The sequence below is a fragment of the Puma concolor genome, chromosome A1 (genome assembly GCF_028749965.1).
Source record: "Puma concolor isolate L17-30 chromosome A1, mPumCon1.1.hap2, whole genome shotgun sequence".
Taxonomy (NCBI): Eukaryota; Metazoa; Chordata; class Mammalia; order Carnivora; family Felidae; genus Puma; species Puma concolor.
In genome coordinates this window covers 30,300,610-30,322,607 of record NC_141667.1, presented here as the reverse complement: position 1 = coordinate 30,322,607, position 21,998 = coordinate 30,300,610, and the positions used below count along the sequence as shown (strand labels likewise).

Below are 21,998 nucleotides of genomic sequence, written 5' to 3'. Positions count from 1 at the left end.
ATTTTACAATAGACAACTTGATAATACTTATCAAGTTAGGAATGCAAGCTCTGAAGACAAACTTCCAGATCCTAGCTTTGCTGTTTATTAATTGTATAATCTTAAGCAATGTACTAAACTGTTTAAGTTTCCTTATCTGTAAAATGCAGATGATGATAGTACCTGTAATAATATTATTGTTAGGATTAAATGAGATATTCTGTAAAAGCTTTTACCTTAGGGCCTAGGCCATATAGTACACATTCAATAAATATTAAAATTATTGCAATAATAAAACAAAATCAAGAGAGGATTCTCTATATGCAGGTTTTAAAAAAATAGATGTTTGTTTAGGGTAATAAATAATAAATGTCAGATTTTAGAAGACCTACATTATTTTGGTCTTTTATTTACCTCATTGTCTTTGATTCTTTTGAAAGACTTCTTTTGATTTTTTTTTTTTTTTAATTTGATAGGTCATTTTTTTCTTCTGCACTATTCAATTGATAGTTCTGTCATATAAACAGCAAGACAGTGTTGCACTCAGGAACTTTTTCTCTGCTCTCACTAAAAATCACAACATTATAATTAGCTGGCTTTAAGATTTACAGTATGAATGCAAATTATTTTAATGTTTGATTGATATTTTTAAGTGATTCTGGTATTGTTTCTTTACTGCTTACTGTTTTAGTATTAGCAGCCTCTATCTCTTACCTGGTTTTTTCTTTTCCTTTTTGAGTTTTTTGTTATATTGTTATTTGTTATATTTAAGGTTATATTTCAATAGGTTAAAAATATTTCATTTATTGATATTTCAAATATAATATGTTATACATGGAAGAAATAAATAGTCCATTGTATTTCTTAATAATTCTCTTTTCTGTCACATCTGAGTCTTCAACACATTGGTTTAGAAATTAGGAATACCATTTAAGCTATTTTTGGAATAGCCTATGCTGATATTAGTTTGAGTGGTTACTATCCTTAGTAATGATTCATTTTATTATTTTGTTTTTATTAAAATAATCCTTAGTGGTAGGATTTCTCCTAAGTATCGCTCTATATCAATTAGGACCCTTTGGATTGGGTATAATAGAAAACTTGGTGAGTTGGCTGGCATAATTAAGAAGCCCAGTTAAGTAGGGTAGCCTTTTGACTCAGTTATGCTACCACAGACTTGAGCTCTTTCTCTCTAGTTTTCTAAGGTGGCAGTTTCAACTTAAGTCCATCTCTCTTTGTGGGAGCAGAATGGCTGCCAGCAGCTTCTAAGGATACCTTGTCCATGTCCAGAGGGAGAGAGAAGGGGAAAAACAAAAACAGTACAAGTATTTCTTCTCCAGCATTCCAGGCAAGGGTACTGGGAGTCACTCTTGGCTAGGGATAATGCAAAGTACATTTTATAGCCCCTTAGGGCCTTCCCCTGAGAGCTGGGGAAGTATCAGCTCTCACTGAATCGTATGGGCTATGTAGGGGAAGGGCAGATACTCCATTAAAAATTGAGTACTGTGAAGAAGTAACTGTGGTAGGATGATGGGCAAGCAAATGTTTAGATACTGTCTCATTCTCTAGAATCTAATTTTTAGCTACTGGCTTGTTAGTGTTTATTCAGCAAACGTTTGTTGGATCCTACTACATGCTGGACTTTATGCATTATGTTAATACAAAGATAGATGACAAGGTCTTTGCTTTTGAGTAGATCTCAGTATGGTGGGAAACATACATGAATCAGTACAGAATAATTTAGTGAAAATTGTCATGGATGTCTGAGCAAAGTGCCATAGTCACACACAACAGGAGAGCTTCACAGAGGGGCCGACATTGAAATATAAGGATTTTTCCAGGCATAGAAGGGAAAAGGCATTCTCCTTAAAAGGAGCCCTCTTTATAACATTCTACCAATGGAGTCTGGAGTGGTGGGCTTTAACTGCTTGTAGGGGAAGACTTAGGCTTAGGGTCACTTTAGCCCTTTACATTATTTGAGATGAGAGATTGACACTAGAAATAGCTATAGTTGAAATCTATGAGGCCATCCCTCAAAATATCCTTCATAAATCCCCAGGAACATTCTAGTTTGAGAAGCACTATTTTTATTTTCACTGTAACATTTAAAATTTTCATATTACTATCTACTAAGAATCGATTGTTTTATTTTCTTTAGGAAGATGGTGATGATCTTCTTTTAAAAGCTGAAAAGGATAATCGCCAAAAGGTGTCTGGAATCCTTCAGCGTGTTCTCTTGCTTTTCCGGGCAGCTCGCTGTTCTTTTCCGGTAGCACAGTGGTACATCTTGCAGTTGAGATGGGCAAGAAAAATCATGCAGAAGGTGTGGAGATGTCTTAGTCATTTATGTGCTATGCTATGTTAAACTATTTAAATATACTAATATTTATTAATATCTCCAAATATTTATAATCATGACATTTTCCCAAGGAATCCTATACTATGAATCAATAGATTTCAGGTTTGTTTATAATAAGCAACCTAGCCAGACTAAATTTTTTCTGCTGAAAGATAAGGACTCTGAACTGAGTCTCTTTGTTAGTCCCATCCTGTCTGACAATACAAAGTAAAATATAGTAAGTTATATATAACTGGTAGTTATATGTAGGTAGTTTCAGTTACTTTTTTTCTTTGTCCCACCATCATTGAAGATGTAAGCTCAGTTCAGGGTTTTCCCCGACTTCGCTCTGAAATACTATCTACTGTGTTCTGTGGGGACTAATGTGGGGTCAAGCCCTGGGAGGTTAGAGTTGGTTCTTGGCTGTGTGTTTTCTTTCAGTACTCTCCACCAGTTGGAGTCTCTCCCTTGCTATCTTCTGAGATGTGCAATTCAGTGTGATTCTGGGGCCATCATCCCCTTCCACACTGACTTCAGCTAAGTCGTAGTTGCGTTCTTACCTGATCAACAGATGGGACATTTGTTGGTATGTCCCTTCTCCAGCTGCACATCCTTTGTAGGCCAGTTGTCTGTCTCTGTGAAATGTGGAACTAAATATTATTAGCCCTAAATGTCTTTAATTTGGCCCTTGATTATGTTTAAAACAAGAATTTACTATTTTTGGTAGGAAACTTTAGACTTTGAGAAGTTACCAAGTTGTTTTTGAAAATTAGACTTTTTTTAGAGAGAACGATTTGTGAAATTTGCATACAGCTACTATAAAAATGTAAGATGAGGGGCGCCTGGGTGGCGCAGTCGTTTAAGCGTCCGACTTCAGCCAGGTCACGATCTCGCGGTCCGTGGGTTCGAGCCCCGCGTCGGGCTCTGGGCCGATGGCTCAGAGCCTGGAGCCTGTTTCCGATTCTGTGTCTCCCTCTCTCTCTGCCCCTCCCCCCGTTCATGCTCTGTCTCTCTCTGTCCCAAAAATAAATAAACGTTGAAAAAAAAAATTAAAAAAAAAAAAATGTAAGATGAAACTGTACCCATTCTGTATCTTGTTATCCCAAAGTTGTTTTTAAAGTATGGCAAAGAGTTTTCCTGTATTATTGAAAGATTGGTTTTAATAGTTTCAAGGTCTGCTGAGCCTGATTATTTGTTATAGGAAACGTCATTTTAAAAATTATTTAAGTAAACAGTTTTCTACAATAAAGTTGTAATTAGGTTTCCATTGAGGTTTTACCTTATGTACTAAATCCCAACAGTCATCTCATTTAATCTAGCTTTAATTAATGCAGCTAGCATAAAGACTGTGCAGATTCTCTTAAAATTATCAACACAGCTAAAGACATTCCTCAAAGGAGTAACAGGCTGCAGACTAGGGCCTTTGGGTGTATAGTCATTGCCACTCTTACTGTCCAGTGCCCTCTTTGTCTTGCGGCTTACCTTTAAAGCTTGTCAACCCCTCAGCTATACACACAAGTGACCTGTAAATTCCCTCTAATTCAGTCTTCCTAAAATACATCTGATAGTTTTATTGTTAGCCTGTGTATTTATTGATATTGGGAGAGGTGCCAAAGATGTGGAGATCCATTCTTATAGAAGTATGTACAATATATAAGTGTATATACTTCTATATTCTCCTGTATTGCTGTTTTCTCTGCCTTTTTCATTTAGACTTTATTGGGCATATAATTTAACTACAGATTTAGTTGTAGTAAATTAATGTTTTCTAATTGGTGGGAATGGCGGAACACTTGTTGCTACCAAAATTATAAGGTCTTTATTCATGGAAGCAAAAAATCATGTTTCTCATGAAGTTCATACTAAAATGTGACCTGGAGCTGCAGGAATCTGAACAATTGATAGGGGCCAGACATCTGATTACAAGATGGCTTGTGCACATGGCTAAGAAGTTGGTGCTGGTTGTTGGCCAGAGGCGTCCCCCTGAGGAAGTGATCCAAAAGACAGCAAGGTGGAAGCTACAATGCCGTTGTGATTTAATCCCAGAAATCCCATACAATCACTTCTGTATTCTGTTCGTTAGAAACTAGCTGGTCTAGGGGCACCTGGGTGGCTCAGTTGGTTTAGCATCCGACTTTGGCTCAGGTCATGATCTCGCAGTTCGTGGGTTCGAGCCCTGTGTCAGGCTCTGTGCTGACAACTCAGAGCCTGGAGCCTACTTTGCATTCTGTGTCTCCCTCTTCCCCTCCCCCGCTCATGCTTGTGATCTCTCTCTCTCTCAAAAATAAATAAAAAAACAATAAAAAAAAGAAACTAGTTGGTCTAGTAGGGTCTACCCTCAAGGTGAGGGAAGTTAGGCTGTACCTTTGAAGGAATGAATTGTTAAGAATTTGTGGACATATTTTAAAACCATCATACCATTATACCAAAGTGAACAATAACTCTTTATTAATTCCAATACCTGGTCCATAATAAAATTACTCTGATTATTTTGAAAATGTCTTTTTTATAGATTTTTGAAATCAAGGTCCAACTGAAGTTAACCCATGTTTGATTATGAGATAATAGGAAGGACTATATTTTCAAGTCTGACACATAAGAATCAAAAGACTTAACCCAGGATCAAACTTTATACCAATAATTTCAAGGATATAGGTAATTAAAAGACACAGGTGAAACCTGGACTTACATTGCTCCCAAGATTTTTCTTGCTGTGGAAGGATGTGACCTGGCCTCTGTTTAACATCATGACACAAAAGAGAACTATATCACTTATTGAACATGTCCTTTTTATATCTCTTTAATTATATAGCTTGTGTGACATTTTCCAATGAGCCATACTCCATAAATCCATGCATTATAGATTTATTTATAATAACCAACCTAGCTAGGCTCTGTACATCTAGTAAATACCATTGTTTGACAAGAAGTCTGTCATTAGAATGCTTACAAGGGGATTTGACAAGATCCTGTCTTTATAGAAATGAATAGAAGAGGGAGAAAATAGATTACAAGCCTGCCGCTAATCCTTTCATTTTTGGGTGTATGTCCCTTAGATTCCTTTCCTTTTATTCTATAGCAGTTTCCTTTAATTTCTTTTTCTTTTCTTGGTTTGTAGAGAAACTTGGTCATTTGTTCTGTACCGTATTCTGCATTTGTTTGATAGTTTATTCATTTAGTGTCATTTGACTTGTTCCTCTTTCCTTTTATTTCCTGTGAACTGGTAATTAAACTATATTCATTGAGATACAGAGGCTTGATCAGGTTCACATTTTCTTAGAAAAAGTTATGTAGGTAGGGGCAACTGGGTGGCTCAGTTGGTTGAGACTCCAATTCTTGATTTCAGCTCAGATCATGATCCCAGGGTTGTAGGATAGAGCCCCACGTTGGGCTGTATGCTGAGCATGGAGCCTGATTAAGATTCTCTTTCTCAAATTAAAAGTAGAACTACCCTATGACCCAGCAATTGCACTACTAGGTTATTTATTCAAGGGATACAGGTATGCTGTTTTGAGGGCACACATGTACCCCAATGTTTATAGCAGCACTATCAACAATAGCCAAAGTATGGAAAGAGCACAAATGTCCATCAACGGATGAACAGATAAAGAAGATGTGGTATATATACACAATGGAGTATTACTTGGCAATCAAAAAGAACAAAATCTTGCCATTCGCAACTACGTGGATGGAACTAAAGGGTATTATGCTAAGCAAAATTAGTCAGAGAAAGACAAATATCATATAACTTCACTCATATGAGGACTTTAAGACAAAGAACAGATGAACATAATGGAAGGGAAGCAAAAATAATATAAAAACAGGGAGGGGGGCAAAACAGAAGAGACTCTTAAAGGTGGAGAACAAACAGAGGGTTACTGGAGGGGTTGTGGGGGGTTGGGCTAAATTGGTAAGGGGCATTAAGGATTCTACTCCTGAAATCATTGTTGCACTATATACTAACTAACTTGGATGTAAATAAATAAAGTAAAAAAAAAAAATTCTCTTTCTCTCTCCCTCTGCCCCTCTTCCCCCTCACACACACTCTCTCTCTCAAAAAAAAAAGTTATGTAGGTAGATATACCTTTTGTCATATTTATTTTTAGGTACTGCACATAGTTTTATTTTGAATGAGAGTTAGATGCTTAAATTTCTTTATTATGCCTTTGGGGAAAGGACAAATAGCATCAAGTTCTATATAGGCAAAACTGAGTGACAGAAAAAATTGCCTACAACCTTCTTTTCTCTTTTGTGTTCTAACTTAGTGAATTTCTTGAATTAAATTTGTGAGCGGGGCACCTGGGTGGCTCAGTCAGTTAAGTATTCGACTCTTGATTTTGGCTCACGTCATGATCTCAGGGTTTGTGAGACTGAACCCCGCCATCAGGCCGTGAGCTGACAGTGCGGAACCTGCTTTGGATTCTCTCTCTCTCTCTCTCTCTCTCTCTCTCTCTCTCTCTGTATCCTTCCCCGTGCACATTTTTTTCTCTCTCTCTCTCAAAATAAATAAACATTTAAATATATGAGCCAAGTTTCTGAAAGGATAGTTCATTTCAGAGATACTTTCTTACACAGTATAAGAACCATGCTGTATTTTTCATTCTCTATGGTTTATGTTACCTGTCTTGTTTGTTGCTTTATAGTTTTTAAAAATAGATTTAGATGACTGATAATTAACATTCTATCATTCTTTCAGATTCGAATGAAAGGGTCCCTTCCTTCATTGAGTCCTTTCCCTGAGTCATTACTTAATTATTGTAAAGGAGGTGTAGCATTCTTTCGACCTGGAGCAGCTGGAGACAGCAAGCTTGATGAAGTTTCCGTTAAAGCAATAGGTTTGTCCAAAATGAACTGCTTGCTTAGAAATTAGGCCTAAATATTGATAATGATGTAATTTGCAGTTGATTTGGTGAAGTTTCTATACAGTGGAATATTATGCTGGCAATGAAAAGATATGTGTGTGTAACCACCGTGGAAATGTATCCAGGATACATTAAGTGAAAAGAAGAGCTAGTTTCAAAACAGCGTGCATAGTATAATTATATATATATTTGTGTACTTGTATTGCTTTTAATAAAAACATTGTTCAATAATGGAAAGTATGTTTCTAATATTAAAAAATTTTAAACTTAAATGCCTATCATAAATGATTTTCCAAATAAATGAGCTATACAGTATTAAGTAGAGCTATGTGTGTTGGCTTCGAACATTATCTACAATATACTATGAAGTTTAAAGCAAGTAAACTACTAGAGTAATTTATTTACTCTAGTAAATAGAGTAAGTTATTCTAAAACTGTTTTCAATATTTTCATGCAACTGACATGCGTGAAATGCTCTAGAATAATGTGTATAAAAATTATGAAAGGATTTCCATGACTTTTATTTAAGGTGTTGGCAATGAGCATATGTTTGTTTCATAATCAACAAAATAAAGACATTGGTTTTGGAAAAAAAAATACCCAGCAGAGGTGAAGTTGTTATAATAGTAATATACATACTAATCCAATCTTTTATATTTGTATCCCTGGTTTAGGTTGCTTCAGAGAACTTTGTGCTTTGTGTTGGATGCTACATGTTCGTGATAAGTTATCCTATAGTTGCAGGCAATATCAGAAAGCAAGAGAAAATGTGGAGGGGAAAAAGGTATTTACCTACACAAGAATAAGAAAAATGAACAAACATTACTTGGGAATTACTGCTTGATAGAAGGTTTTATTGTTTTCTGACAAACTTTCTTTTGAACTCATCCTGATCTATCCATCTAAAGTGAAAAGGAAATGTATTTCTCAATACCCATTTAGGACGTCGAAGTGGAGTTTGATTCTTGTATGGTTGAGCACGGTCTCAGTGCAGTGGAGTGGGCACACAGAATGCTGCCCTTTTCTCGGTTTTCTAATATTGAAGAACTTATTCAGGATCTAATTTTGAGCCTTATTGGAGAACTGCCACCAATCAGAAAGGTAATGTGAATGTAGGTGAAAAAAACTAAATGAAAATCAGAGACATTAAAGGATTTTTACTTTATTTTAATTAAAAATGATGTTGCTCATGAAACTCTTTTTTTAATTTTTCTGAAGGTAGCAGAAATTTTTGTGAAAGCATTTCCCAATCCTGAGGACATAAGGGTTCCTTTAAGAGAAAAATATCACTGTCTTCAACAGAGACTCAGACACTGTGTTGTGAAAGGTAGTATTTGTCATTTCTTAGATATCTGGTAGATAAATTGCTGAAGATTCCTCGGAAAGCATGTAGTTTCTAGTGCTTATGTTTTTATGCAGTTCTCCTTTCCTTGAAGATACTGTAAGAAGGCAGAAAGAAGCACTCCTCTATTACTGAAGCACCAGTTTTGCTTTGGAACCAGATAAAGATGACTTCATGTCATGGCTCTGTCAGTTAATGACTGTGTGACTATAGGCAAGTTGCCCAGTCTCTCTGAGCTCCATTTCTTTATATGTAAAATGGGTGTATTATTACCTACTTTATGGATGTGTATTAAAAGAGGGTTAAATAAGGTAAAATATATAAAATAAGCATACAGTGCTTTGCGTAAGGCAGATATTTTGTTGAAAACTAGTATTCTTCTTCCTTCTAATTTTACCCTATACATTCAACATGCCCTTGTGGAAAATTTTTTTTATTGTGGTTAAAACATACATAATATAAAATTTAATATTTTAAGTGTACAATTCAGTGACATTAACTACATTTATAATGTGGAAATTTTTAAAGAATTCAAATTACCTTTTTTTTATAACTTAATCTAGTATTTAAGTCTAGTTATGTCCTATGATCATACATTATTGCATTAATATATTTTTGGTTTATATTTTTCTTAAGACTTTTTTGACATTCTCTAAAATGTATAGTGTATACATTTTATATATATGTTAATGTATAATAATGTTTAAACTTTTTTCTGTAGGCAGCCTTGAAAAACTTACATTCCTATTTCCCACTATTTGAAGTGAAAAAGTTGTCCTTGTTTCTTTGACTAAAATTGTACTCATTTTCTCTTATTCACCACTCTTGGGAATGAAAAAATAGTAGTGATTCTTTTTATAATTATCTGTCTGATTTTTTAAATAGTTAAGTTACTTCTTAATTTTTTGTTTTCCAGAGCACGTGTTTTTTTTTTTTCAACGTTTATTTATTTTTGGGATAGAGAGAGACAGAGCATGAACGGGGGAGGGGCAGAGAGAGAGGGAGACACAGAATCGGAAACAGGCTCCAGGCTCCGAGCCATCAGCCCAGAGCCCGACGCGGGGCTCGAACTCACGGACCGCGAGATCGTGACCTGGCTGAAGTCGGACGCTTAACCGACTGCGCCACCCAGGCGCCCCAGAGCACATGTTTTTATGGAGTCTGGGCTCTGTCCCTTTTATTGTTCTTTAATGGACCTTCTCTAACTTCTGCAATTCTACCTTAAAATATGCACCATAGCTTTCTGACAAATACAAAGCATGCTCTGTAAGAATGTGGAAATGAGTCTTAGTCATCAGTTGGATTCCATGTTCCCAGGAGGGACTGGAATTGGGTCCCCTTCTGTCTTTTTAAAATTTTTTAAAAATGTTTTTAAATTTATTTTGAGAGAGAGACAGAGAGAGTGAGTGGGGGAGGGGCACAGAGAGAGAAGGGGAGGGGAATCTCAAGCAGGTTCCATGCCATCAGCACAGAGCTGGATGAGAGGCTCGAACTCATGGAACTCATGAACGGTGAGATCATGACCTGAGCCAAAACTAAGAGACACTTAACCGACTGAGCCACCCAGGTGCCCCGGATCCCTTTGTGTCTTGAGTTGAAACATTTTAATGTGTTGTAATAAGGCTTTTTGTTTTTTCCTTTATAGGTCCCCAAACTGAGGAAATGATGTCTGTTATTATGCATTCTATTCATAAAGTGAGAATGAAAGCCCTAAAACGTGTGCAAAGAAATATAGGTTCTTTTGAAATGAATATCTGGGAACCAGTTGAAGAAGAAAAACCAGCTGAGGTTCTGGGTTTTGATAGGTTTTCCCTAGGAACTAGTTTGAGCAGGAGCACACTCACAGAACTGGGGAATTCTCTAGTCCACAGTGATGCAGATACAGCAGATACCTTCTCTGAAGCATTGTCAGTTGAAGAAAAAAGTAGGATACATTTCTCTGAAAGGTACAGTTGAGATCTCTTAATAGTAAGCATACACTTCCTTTGGAAAAAAATATTTTCAGCATTTCACGCAACAGATGAGTTGATTTCTTGTCCCAGAAACCTCACTGATTGCAGTGTTAACAATATGAATGATAAGTGCTACCCTCCTTTACTCACAAGAATATTAGGAGTGTAAAATGAAACTATATATTTGAAAATTTATTTAAAATATTATTGAGATATGAAATAATTTTGCTACCTGATAGTATAAAATCAGGTAAGTAGATGAAATTATAGAGTTCACTGGTAGGCTTTTACTGTTTTTAGTAATCTTCAGATTTAAATAGTTTAAGATTATTGGGTTAGCTATATTATTTTTAAGGGATTCCACGGAAAGAAATTGCACGTTCATCTTTGAAACTTGTCTATAAATTGTTGAGAAATTCTTATTATTTAAACCTCTATTAGTCTAGCTAGATTTTTTCTTTATAATTCCATTATCTGCAATTAAGTTTATCCTTCCCATGACTGAAAGACTAATTAATCAGCCATAATCTTGTTTAAATGAAGTAACTTTATCGACTTCAAATATAAGCATCTGCTTAAACCATGCCTCATAGTATTAGAAACGGTGTGCTTGTTTCACCAGACGATTTCAGTGTTAGCACAGGAATACAATGGCGGCTGCTTGTTGTGCCTTCTTAATAAGAGACATAGACCTCCAGCCCAGGTGCCTAACACGAGCCCTTTCTTTCCCTTATTGGGGGAACTAGGAATCTGTTCTTCCCTAAGGACCATGGTTAAAGGAAACATTTAAAAGTAATTGTGACCCAATGCTAATATCATCTTCAATGGGGAAAAACTGAGAGCATTCATTCCCCTAAGGTCAGGAACAAGACAGGGATGTCCACTCTCACCACTGTTATTCAACATAGTATTGGAAGTCTTAGCCTCTGCAATCAGACAACACAAAGAAATAAAAGGTATCCAAATCGGCCAGGAGGAGGTCAAACTTTCACTCTTTGCAGATGACATGATACTCTATATGGAAAACCCAAAAGATTCCACCAAAAAACTGCCACAACTGATTCATGAATTCAGCAAAGTTGCAGGATACAAAATCAATGCACAGAAATCGGTTGCATTCCTATACACCAGCAATGAAGCAACAGAAAGAGAAATCAAGGAATCAATCCCATTTACAGTTGTACAAAAAACCATAAAATACCTAGGAATAAATCTAACCAAAGAGGTGAAAAATCTATACACTGAAAACTATAGAAAGCTTATGAAATAAAATTGAAGAAGACACAAAAAAATGGAAAAAGATTCCATGCTCCTGGATAGGAAGAACAAATATTGTTAAAATGTCGATACTACCCAAAGCAATCTACATATTCAATGCAATCCCTATCAAAGTAACACCAGTATTCTTCACAGAGCTAGAACAAATAATCCTAAAATTTGTATGGAACTAGAAGAGACCCTGAATAGCCAAAGCAATCTTGAAAAAGAAAACCAAAGCAGGAGGCATCACAATCCCAGACTTCAAGCTATACTACAAAGCTGTAATCATCAAGACAGTATGGTACTGGCACGAGAACAGACACTCAGATCAGTGGAACAGAATAGAGAACCCACAAATAGACCCACAAATGTATAGCCAACTAATCTTTGTCAAAGCAGGGAAGAATATCCAGTGGACTGAAGACAGTCTCTTCAGCAAGTGGTACTGGGAAACTGGACAGCGACATGCAGAAGAATGAACCTGGACCACTTTCTTATACCATACATAAAAATAAACTCAAAATGGATGAAAGACCTCAGTGTAAGACAGGAAGCCATCAAAACCCTCGAGGAGAAAGCAGGCAAAAACCTCTTTGATCTTGCCCGCAACTTCTTACTCAACACATCTCCAGAGGCAAGGGAAACAAAAACAAAAATGAACTACTGGGACCTCATCAAAATAAAAAGCTTCTGCACAGCGAAGGAAACAATCAGCAAAACTAAAAGACAACCGACAGAATGGGAGAAAATATTTGCAAATGACATATCAGATAAAGGCTTAGTATCCAAAATCTATAAAGAACTTATCAAACTCCACACCCAAAAAACAGATAATCCAGTGAAGAAATGGATGAAAGACATGAATAGACACTTCTCCAAGGAAGGCATCCAGATGGCCAACTGACACATGAAAAAATGCTCAATATCACTCATCATCAGGGAAATACAAATCAAAACCACCATGAGATACCACCTTACACCTGTCAGAATGGCTAACATTAACAACTCAGGCAACAACAGATGTTGGTGAGGATACAGAGAAAAAGGATCTCTTTTTGCGTTTGTTGGTGGCAATGCAAGCTGGTGCAGCCACTCTGGAAAACAGTATGGAGGTTCCTCAAAAAACTAAAAAGAGAACTACCCTACGACCCAGCATTTGCACTACTAGGCATTTATCCAAGGGATATAGGTGTGCTGTTTCAAAGGGACACATGCACCCCAATGTTTATAGCAGCACTGTCAACAATAGCCAAAGTATGGAAAGAGCCCAGATGTCCCTTGATGGATGAATGGATAAAGAAAATGTGTGTGTGTGTGTGTGTGTGTGTATATATATATATGTATATACGTATATATATATATACACACACATATATACACACACATACATGTATATATGTATATACATATATATATATATACACACACACACACACACATACACAATGGAGTATTACTCGGCAATCAAAAAGAATGAAATCTTGCCATTTGCAACTACGTGGATGGAACTAGAGGGTATTATGCTAAGTGAAATTAGAGAAAGACAAGTATCATATGACTTCACATCACAAAACAGATGAACATAAAGGAAGGGAAATAAAAATATTATAAAAACGGAGAGGGACAAAACAGAAGAGATTCATCAGTATGGGGAACAAACTGAGGGTTGCTGGAGGGGTTGTGGGAGAGGGGATGGGCTAAATGGGTAAGGGGCATTAAGGAATATACTCCTGAAATCATTATTTCACTATATGCCAACTAATTTGGATGTAAATTTTAAAAAATTAAAAATAAAATTAAAAAAATAAAAGTAATTATGATTGGCAGTTAAAATGTTCGCCTAGCAGGTTTAATAGCAGTAGAAAGTTTAGAAAAAATGCCCCACTCTTGTGTAGTAAAGAGTCTTGAAGGCATTCCTGCTTGTTGTACCTTGTACAGGGGGAGCTGAAAGGTGCAGATGCAAAAAACAAGAAACCATAAATTAGGATGTATGTTGGTGGCTTGTGATTTCTGTTGACTTTGGATTCCTAAATTCTCACTTGTTAGAGGACCTTTTAGTTTTTTTCAAAAATTCATGTTTTTAAAAGTGAAATTTCTGTGAACACATTTCAGTCTTTTTTAACTCAAATTTCCCCTTTTGATATTTTGTTTTATTTTTTCACTAAGAATGTTCAGCTCTAGTCAACACTTAGAGATCATTTAATCTAACCCCTCATTTGAAAGATACGTAATTGAGGCATTAAAAGTGTATATATATATAATTCAGTCACGGAGAGAATTTTCATTGTCAATTCTAACATCCGTTTTTGCTATTAAATAATCTTTAATTTTGTCTTTTTCAATTTTGTTTTGCTGTAGAAATGCCCCAAATCACATGGAATTAAAATTGATTGGTAAGCCCAAGGAAAAAAAGAAGATATGTAATCAGAAAGAAAATCTTGAAAGAAAAGATCATGAAAAGCTATTACAAAATGCACTGCCTGTAATAGGTGTTTGGGAATTTGAACGTGATGATGATGAATATATTAAATTCCTTGATCTCTTCTTGAGTTATGTTCTTGAAAGAGACCTACTTGATTCTAAGGATCCTGGCATTCCATTTCTAACCAGTTTTTCTGGACATCTTAGAGAATATGAACTTAATTCTTTACTTTTTGATGTACATACAACATTAAAACGACGTCGAAGCAAAACCAAAAGCCAAAATGTGTTTAGAGCTGGCTCTTGTTTTGTTGTTGCTCCTGAGTTATATGAGTCTGAAAAGCCAGAAAACCAAGCACTTTCAGCTTCAGTACTGGATCAAGGAATCAGGTCATTTTTAGAGAACCCTTTGAATGAAGTCAATAAAATTGAAGTGACAAGTGGATTGTTCGGTTTAAAACAAAAGTCAGTTTACAGAACACAAGATGACAGTTCAGGGAAACCTTTAGTCCAGAGATTGTCGAACCATGTGTTTTGGACTCCCAAGACCGACAAAACTAGAAGATGTATTTTCAAAGCAGTTCAATGCAGTGATATTAACCCTCAAGAAGATCTTCCTTTAGTACTAAATAACACATTTGGCAGTATAAGAAGGCTGCTGGAATGGATGATAAGGTGGTCTGACAGAAGACTGCTCTGTGATCCTAGTCTCACTGAGTTATCCTGTGAGTATAGTCCCATCATTCGTGTAAAGACCTCTACAGCTGCCATTCTTACATCATTGTGGCTTTTGGAACAACCCTATTTTGCTACATATAAGGCAAAAAATGCCATTTTTAAGGTAAGTCCTTGAATTCTTTATTGCATACAAATGAGAATTCTCATTGTAGATTGAAACTATTTTTATATTTCTCCATCTATTAAAGAATCACCAAGCAACAAGTTAATGACAATGTTAATTATATAATCTGCATCATCAGATTTTTTTTCTTCAAGTGATTCTTTTAATTCTTAAAAATAATTAGGGTAAATGTGTTTTCAAAGAGGCTTTGAGGTTTTGAGGTTTTATGTGTGTTTATAAAAAAAAGGAGGAAAAAGGAGATAATTTTAAGTGATACTACAGGTGGTATAACATTTATATTCTTTCTCTTTAAAGTTTCAGGTTTGGTTCAGATGAAGAAGGGGTAGGCAGCTACACAGTTTTTATTACTGTAGTCTCATCATATACATTAAGGGATCATTTTTCTTATAGTCTTGGCCAGAAGTTGGAGAACCAAACCGGGGAAGGCAGATAGGTTTCAGTAGAGAAGTTAGTGCTTATTAGTTATTTTTTCTTTTCTCTACTCAATGGTAACTGGAAGGCTGCTGTTTTAACCTGTTTGTGAAGACAAATATTTTTATGTAAATATGATTGAGTGATTGTTATTGCACTGGAAAAAAACTACAGAGGTGAATTTTTTGGAAGACAAATTTATGTTTGTTATAGTTGTTATAGTTGGGAAATGGACTTTTTTAATATTTGGAAGATTCCATAGTTTCTAATTTTTCCTGTTTTGTTCCCCTCAGTTTTATTGAGGTATAATTGACAAAATTGTAAGATATTTAAAGTATGTATTGTGATGATTTAATATGCATATACATAGTAAAAGGATTCCCCTCATCTGGTTAACACATTCAACGCCTCACATACTTTGTGTGTGTGTGTGTGTGTGTGTGTGTGTGTGTGTGTGTGTGTGTGGCATATAAGTTCTACTGTCTTAGCAAATTTGACATATAAGTTCTACTCTCTTAGCAAAATTCTATAATGTGGTGTTGTGAACTATAGTTACTATGATACTGCATTAGCTCCCCAGACCTTATTTACCTTACAACTGAAAGTTTGTATAGGCATACTTAGTTTTATTGCACTTTGCTTTATTGCACTTTGCAGATACCATGTTTTTTACAAATTGAAGATTTGTGGCATTGAGCATTGAGCAAATCTGTCTGCATCATTTTCTAACAGCATTTGCTCACTTCATGTCTCTGTGTCACATTTTGCTAATTCTTGCAATATTTTAAACTCTTTCATTGTCCTCATATTTGTTATGGTGATTTATGACCAATGATCTTTAAAAAAATTTTTTTTTAACGTTTATTTATTTTTGAGACAGAGACAGAGCATGAACAGGGGAGGGTCAGAGAGAGAGAGACACAGAATCTGAAACAGGCTCCAGGCTCTGAGCTGTCAGCACAGAGCCCCACATGGGGCTCGAGCTCATGGACCGCGAGATCATGACCTGAGCCGCAGTCAGACACTTAACTGACTGAGTCACCCAGGCGCCCCTGACCAGTGATCTTTGATGTTACTATGGTAATTGCTTTGGAGTACCACAAACCATGCCCATTTTAGATGGTGAACTTTATCAATAAATGTGTGATTTGACTCTACCACCAACTGGCTGTTTCCCCATCTCTCTCTCTCTCTCCTGGGATCTCCAAGTGAGACACAACAGGGTTGAAATTAGGTCAGTGAGTAACCCTTCAATGGCCTCTAACTGTTCAAATGAAAGGAAGAATCACATGACTCTCACTTTGAGTCAAAAGCTAGAAATGATTGGGGCGCGTGAGTGACTCAATTGGTTAAGGGTCCGATTTTTTATTGCAGCTCAGGTCACAATCTCACAGTTTGTGAGATCAAGCCTTACATCAAGCTCTGCGCTAACAGCGTGGAGTTTGCTTGGGATTCTCTGTCTCCCCCTGTCTCTGCCCCTCCCCCACTTGCATGCACACTCTTTCTCTCTGTTAAAATAAATAAACTTTAAAAAAAAAAGCTACAAATGATTAAGCTTAGTGAGGAAGGCATGTTGAAAGCTGAGATAGGCCAAAAGCTAGACTTCTTGAGCAAGGTAGCCAAATCCAGCTTTTCCAAAGGAAAAGTTCCCAGAGGAAACTAAAAGTGCTAGTCCAGTGAACACATGAATGATAAGAACACGAAACAACCTTATTGCTGATGCAGAGAAAGTTTTAGTAGTCTGGATGGAAGATCAGAGCAGCCATAACATTCCCTTAAGCCAAAGCCTAGTCCAGAGCAAGGCCCTGACTCTCTTCAATTCTATGAAGCCTGAGGGAGGTAAGGAAGCTGCAGAAGAAAAATTTGAAGCTAAGCAGAGGTTGGTTCATGAGGTTTAGGGAAAGAAGCCATCTTCAGAACATAGAAGTGCAAGGTGAAGTAGCAAGTGCTGATGTGGAAGCTCTAGCAAGTTATCTGGAAGATCTAGCTAAAATAATGAAGGTGGTTACACTAGACAACAGTGTAGTCAATTTTCAGTGTAGACAAAATGGCCTCATACTGGAAGAAGATGCCATCTAGGATTTTAATAGTTAAAGAAGAGAACTCAGTGCCTAGATTCAAAGGATAGGCTGACTCTTTTATTAGGAGCTAATGTAGCCAGTGTCTTTAAGTTGAAGCCAGTGCTAATTTACCATTCTGAAAGTCCTAAGGCCCTTAAGAATTATGCTCAGTCTACTCTGCATATGCTCCATAAATGGAGTAACAAAGTCTGGATGACAGCACATCTGTTTATAAACATGGTTTACTGAATATTTTAAGCCTACTGTTGAGACCTCTTACAAAAAAAGATTTCTTTCAAAAGATTACTGCTCACTGAAAATGCACCTGGTCATCCAAAAGCTTCAATGGAGATGTACTGTGAAATTAATGTTTTCATACCTGCTCACAACTACATCCATTCTTCAGCTTGTGGATTAAGGAGTAATTTTGACTTTCAGGTCTTTTTTTTTTTTTTTTAAGTTTACTTAAGCAATCACTACATGATCATATGGCAGTTCTAATTTTAATTTCTTTAAAAATTAAAAAAAATTAATGTTTTTATTTATTTTTGAGACAGAGACAGAGCATGATCAGGGCAGGGACAGAGAGAGAGGGAGACATAGAATCTGAAGCAGGCTCCAGGCTCCGAGCTGTCAGCACAGAGCCCAATGTGGGGCTGGAACTCACAAACTGTTGAGATCATGACCTGAGCCAAAGTTGGATACTTAACTGATTGAGCCACCCAGGTGCCCCTTTTAAAAAAATTTTTTTAATGTTTATTTATTTTTAAGAGAGAGAGACAGAGTGTGAGTAGGGTTGAGGCAGAAAGAGAAGGAGACCGAGACAGAATTCGAAGCAGGCTCCAGGCTCTGAGCTGTCAGTCAGCCCAGAGCCCCTGTGGTGCTCAAACTCACAAACTGTGAGATCATGACCTGAGCCGAAGTTGGATGCTTAACCTACTGACCCACCCACGTGCCCCTCTAATTTTAATTTCTTGAGCAGCCACCATAAGGCTGTACTGTGTTTTTCTTTGTGGCTGTACTGGTTTACATACCCCACCAACAGTGTACAAGGGTTCAGTTTTCTCTACATTCTTCCCAGCATTTGTTTCTTGTCTTTTTGATAATAGCAGTTCTACCTGGTGTGAGGTGATATCTCATTGTGGTTTTGATTTGCATTTCCTTGATAATTAGTGATGTTAAGTACCTTCTTATGTACCTGTTGGCCATCTGTATGTCTTCTTTGGAAAAATGTTTACCCAGATCCTCTGCCCATTTTTTAATCAGATTTTTTTTTGTTTGTTTGTTTTTTGTTTGCTATTGAGTTGTAGGACTTTTAAAATATATTTTAGGTATTAACCTCTGATCAGATATATGATTTGCAAATATTTTCTTCCAGTCGGTAGGTTGCCTTTTCATTTTGTTGATGGTTTCCTTTGCTGTGCAGAAGCTTGCCAGTTTGATGTAGACCCACTTGTTTATTTTTGCTTTTGTTGTCTTTGCTTTGGTATCAAATCCAAAAAAAAAAAAAAAAAAAATCATTGTCAAGACCAGTTTCAAAGAGTTTACCATCTGTTTTCTTCTGGGAGTTTTATGGTTTCAAATCTTACATTCAAGTCTTTTCATTCTTTTCGAGTTGATTTTTGTGTATGGTGTAAGATAGGGGTCTGGTTTCATTCTTTTGCATGTGGTTATCCAGTCTTCCCAGCACTATTTTCTGAAGAGACTATCCTTCCCTGGTTGAATATTCTTAGCTCCTTTGTCAAAATAATTGACCATATATGCATGAGTTTTTATTTCTGGATTCTCTATTGTGTTTCATTGATACATATGTCTGTTTTTATGCCAATACTATACTGTTTGATTATTAGTTTGGTAATATAGTGTGAAATCAGGAAGCATGATACCTCCAGCTTTGTTTTTCTTTCTTAAGATTTCTTTGGGTTTTGGTTTTTTTTTTTTTTTTTTTTGTGGTTCCATATAAATTTTAGGATTGTGTGGGGTTTTTTGTGTGTATGTGTGTGTGTATAATATACCATTGGAGTTTTGATAGGGATTGCACTAAATCTCTAGATTGCTTTGGGTAGTATAGACATCTTAACAATATTAATTCTTGTAATCCATGAGCACAGAATATCTTTCCACTTATTTGTGTTGTCTTCAGTTTCTTTCATCAGTGTCTTCCAGTTTTTAGAGTACAGGTCTTTCACCTCCTTGGTTGAATTTAATCCTAGATATTTTATTTTGATTAAGTTTTCTTTCTGATAATTCATTGTTTGTGTATCCAAATGCAACTGATTTTCGTATTGATTTTGTATCCTGCAATTCATGTATTTTAACCTTTTTTTTTTTTCAGTAGGGTTTTAGGATTTTCTTTTTTTTTTTAAGTTTCTTTATTGAGAGAGAAAGAGAAAGAGAGAGAGAGAGGACATGCAGGGGAGGGACAGAGAGAAAGAGAGATTCCCAAGCAGGCTCCACACTGATAGTGGAGGTTTGAACCCACGAACCATGAGGTCGTGACCTGAGCTGAATTTAAGAGTTGGACACTCAACTGACTGAGCCAACCACGTGCCCCAGGATTTTCTGTATATAACATGTTGTCTAAAAATAGGAAGTTTTGCTTCCTCCTTTCTGATTTGGATGCTCTCTTTTTTTTCTTGCCTAATTGCTTGTTCTGGCTAGGACTTCCTGTACTATGTTGAATAAAAGTGGTGAGTTTGGGCATCCTTGTCTTGTTCCTGATCTTAGAAGAGAAACTTTCAGGTTTGTTTGTCTGTTTGTGGTTTTTTTTTGGATTTTGAATGTGATGTTAACTATAGCTTCTCATATTATACCCAGTTTGTTGAAAGGTTTTTTTTTTTTTTTTACCATGAGTGGATGCTGATTTCTGTAGAATGTTTTTTCCGCAAATATTGAGATGATCATATGATTTTAATCTTTCATTTGGTGAATGAGGTGTATCAGATTGACTGATTTGCAGATATTGAACCATTTTTTCATCCCTGGAATAAATCCCAGTTGATCATGGTGTATGATCCTTTTAATGTACTGTTGAATTCAGTTTGCTGATATTTTGTTGAGTATTTTTGCTTTTGTTGTTCATTAGAGATAGTGGCCTATACTTTTCTTGTAATGTCCTCGTCTGACTTTGATATAAGGCCAATACTGGCCTTATAAAATGAATTTGGGAGTGTTTTTTCTCTCTTCAGTTTATTAGAAGACTTTGAGAAAGATTGGCATTAATTTTTTAAATGTTGGGTAGAATTTGCCAACAGTGAAGCCATCTGGTTCTGTTTTTTTTTTTTTTTCTGTTAGAAGGTTGTGATTACTGATTCAATGTCTGTACTCATTATTGGTCTGTTCACATTTTCTGTTTTTCATGATTTAGTCTTAGTAGATTTTGTGTTTCTAGGAATTTATTCAATTCTTATAGGTTGTCTGATTTGTTGGCCTATAATTGTTTGTAGTGCTCTCTTATGATCATTAGTATTTTTGTACTATCTGGTTGTAGTGTCTCCTCTTTCATTTTTAATTTGTTTAAGCCCTCTCTTTTTTTCTTTTCTTTCCTTTTTGTTTTTTTGAGTCTGGCTAAAGGCTTGCCTATTTTGTTTATTTTTCCCAAAATCCATCTCTTAGTTTCTTTCATCTTTTCTCTTGTCTTTTTAGTCTATATTTCACTTATTTCTGCTCTGATCTTTATTTCATTTCTTCTACTAACTATATACTTAGTTCTTCTTTTTTCTAGTTTCTTCAGGTATAAAGTTAGGTTGCTTGAGAGCTTGAGTTGGTTGACTGACTGAGTCACCCAGGTGCCCCAATAACAACTTAACTTTTAATGCATACAAAAGCTGTGCTTTTTTACACTACTTTTCCTCCCACATTTTTATGTTTTTGATGTCAGAATTTACATCTTTTTACACAGTGTATTTATTAACAAATTATTTTAGTTATGTTTCTCACTTTTAATACTTTTGTCTTTTAATCTTCATACTAGAGTTAGAAGTGTTTTAATCACCACTATTACAACACTAGGGTATTCTGAATTTGACTATATATTTACCATTACCAGTGGGTTTTATACTGTCATATAAAATTAGTGTTTTCTTGTTTCAGCTTGAAGAACTTCCTTTAACATTTCTTGTAAGGCTGGTCTATGGTTATGAACTCCTTCAGTTTTTGCTTGTCTGAGAACTCTTTTAGTTTGCTTTTAGTTTGCTGGGTAGAGTATTCTTGGTTAGCAGTTTGTTTTTTTCCCAGCACTTTGTATATATCATGCTACTTCCTGTAGTCTGCAAAGTTTCTGCTGAAAAATATACTGATAGATTCAGGGGGTTCCTTGTATGTAAGAAATTGTTTTTCTTTTGCTTTTTTAGATTCTTTATTTGTCTTTAACTTTAGACAATTCAACTATAATGTGTCTCAGTGTAGGTTTCTTTGCATTTATGTTATTTAGAACTCCCTGAGCTTCCTAAATCTGGATGTCTGTTTCTTTCTTCAAATTTGAGAAGTTTTCAGTTATTATTTCTCTGAAT

At 35.9% G+C, this 21,998-nt stretch overlaps 1 protein-coding gene across 11 annotated transcripts in view; it reads left to right on the top strand.

Annotated features, from left to right (window-relative positions):
* The window catches only part of CPLANE1 (ciliogenesis and planar polarity effector complex subunit 1), a 144,773-nt gene that overhangs the window by 47,872 nt on the left and 74,903 nt on the right, over positions 1-21,998 (top strand). For all 11 annotated transcript variants that reach the window (XM_086677296.1, XM_086677327.1, XM_086677291.1 and 8 more), the window contains exons 20-26: positions 2,138-2,302; positions 7,014-7,152; positions 7,854-7,963; positions 8,122-8,280; positions 8,398-8,506; positions 10,167-10,467; positions 14,092-14,995. In XM_086677296.1, the coding sequence (XP_086533422.1) occupies positions 2,138-2,302; positions 7,014-7,152; positions 7,854-7,963; positions 8,122-8,280; positions 8,398-8,506; positions 10,167-10,467; positions 14,092-14,995 (1,887 nt within the window). The remainder of the gene's footprint in view (positions 1-2,137; positions 2,303-7,013; positions 7,153-7,853; positions 7,964-8,121; positions 8,281-8,397; positions 8,507-10,166; positions 10,468-14,091; positions 14,996-21,998) is intronic.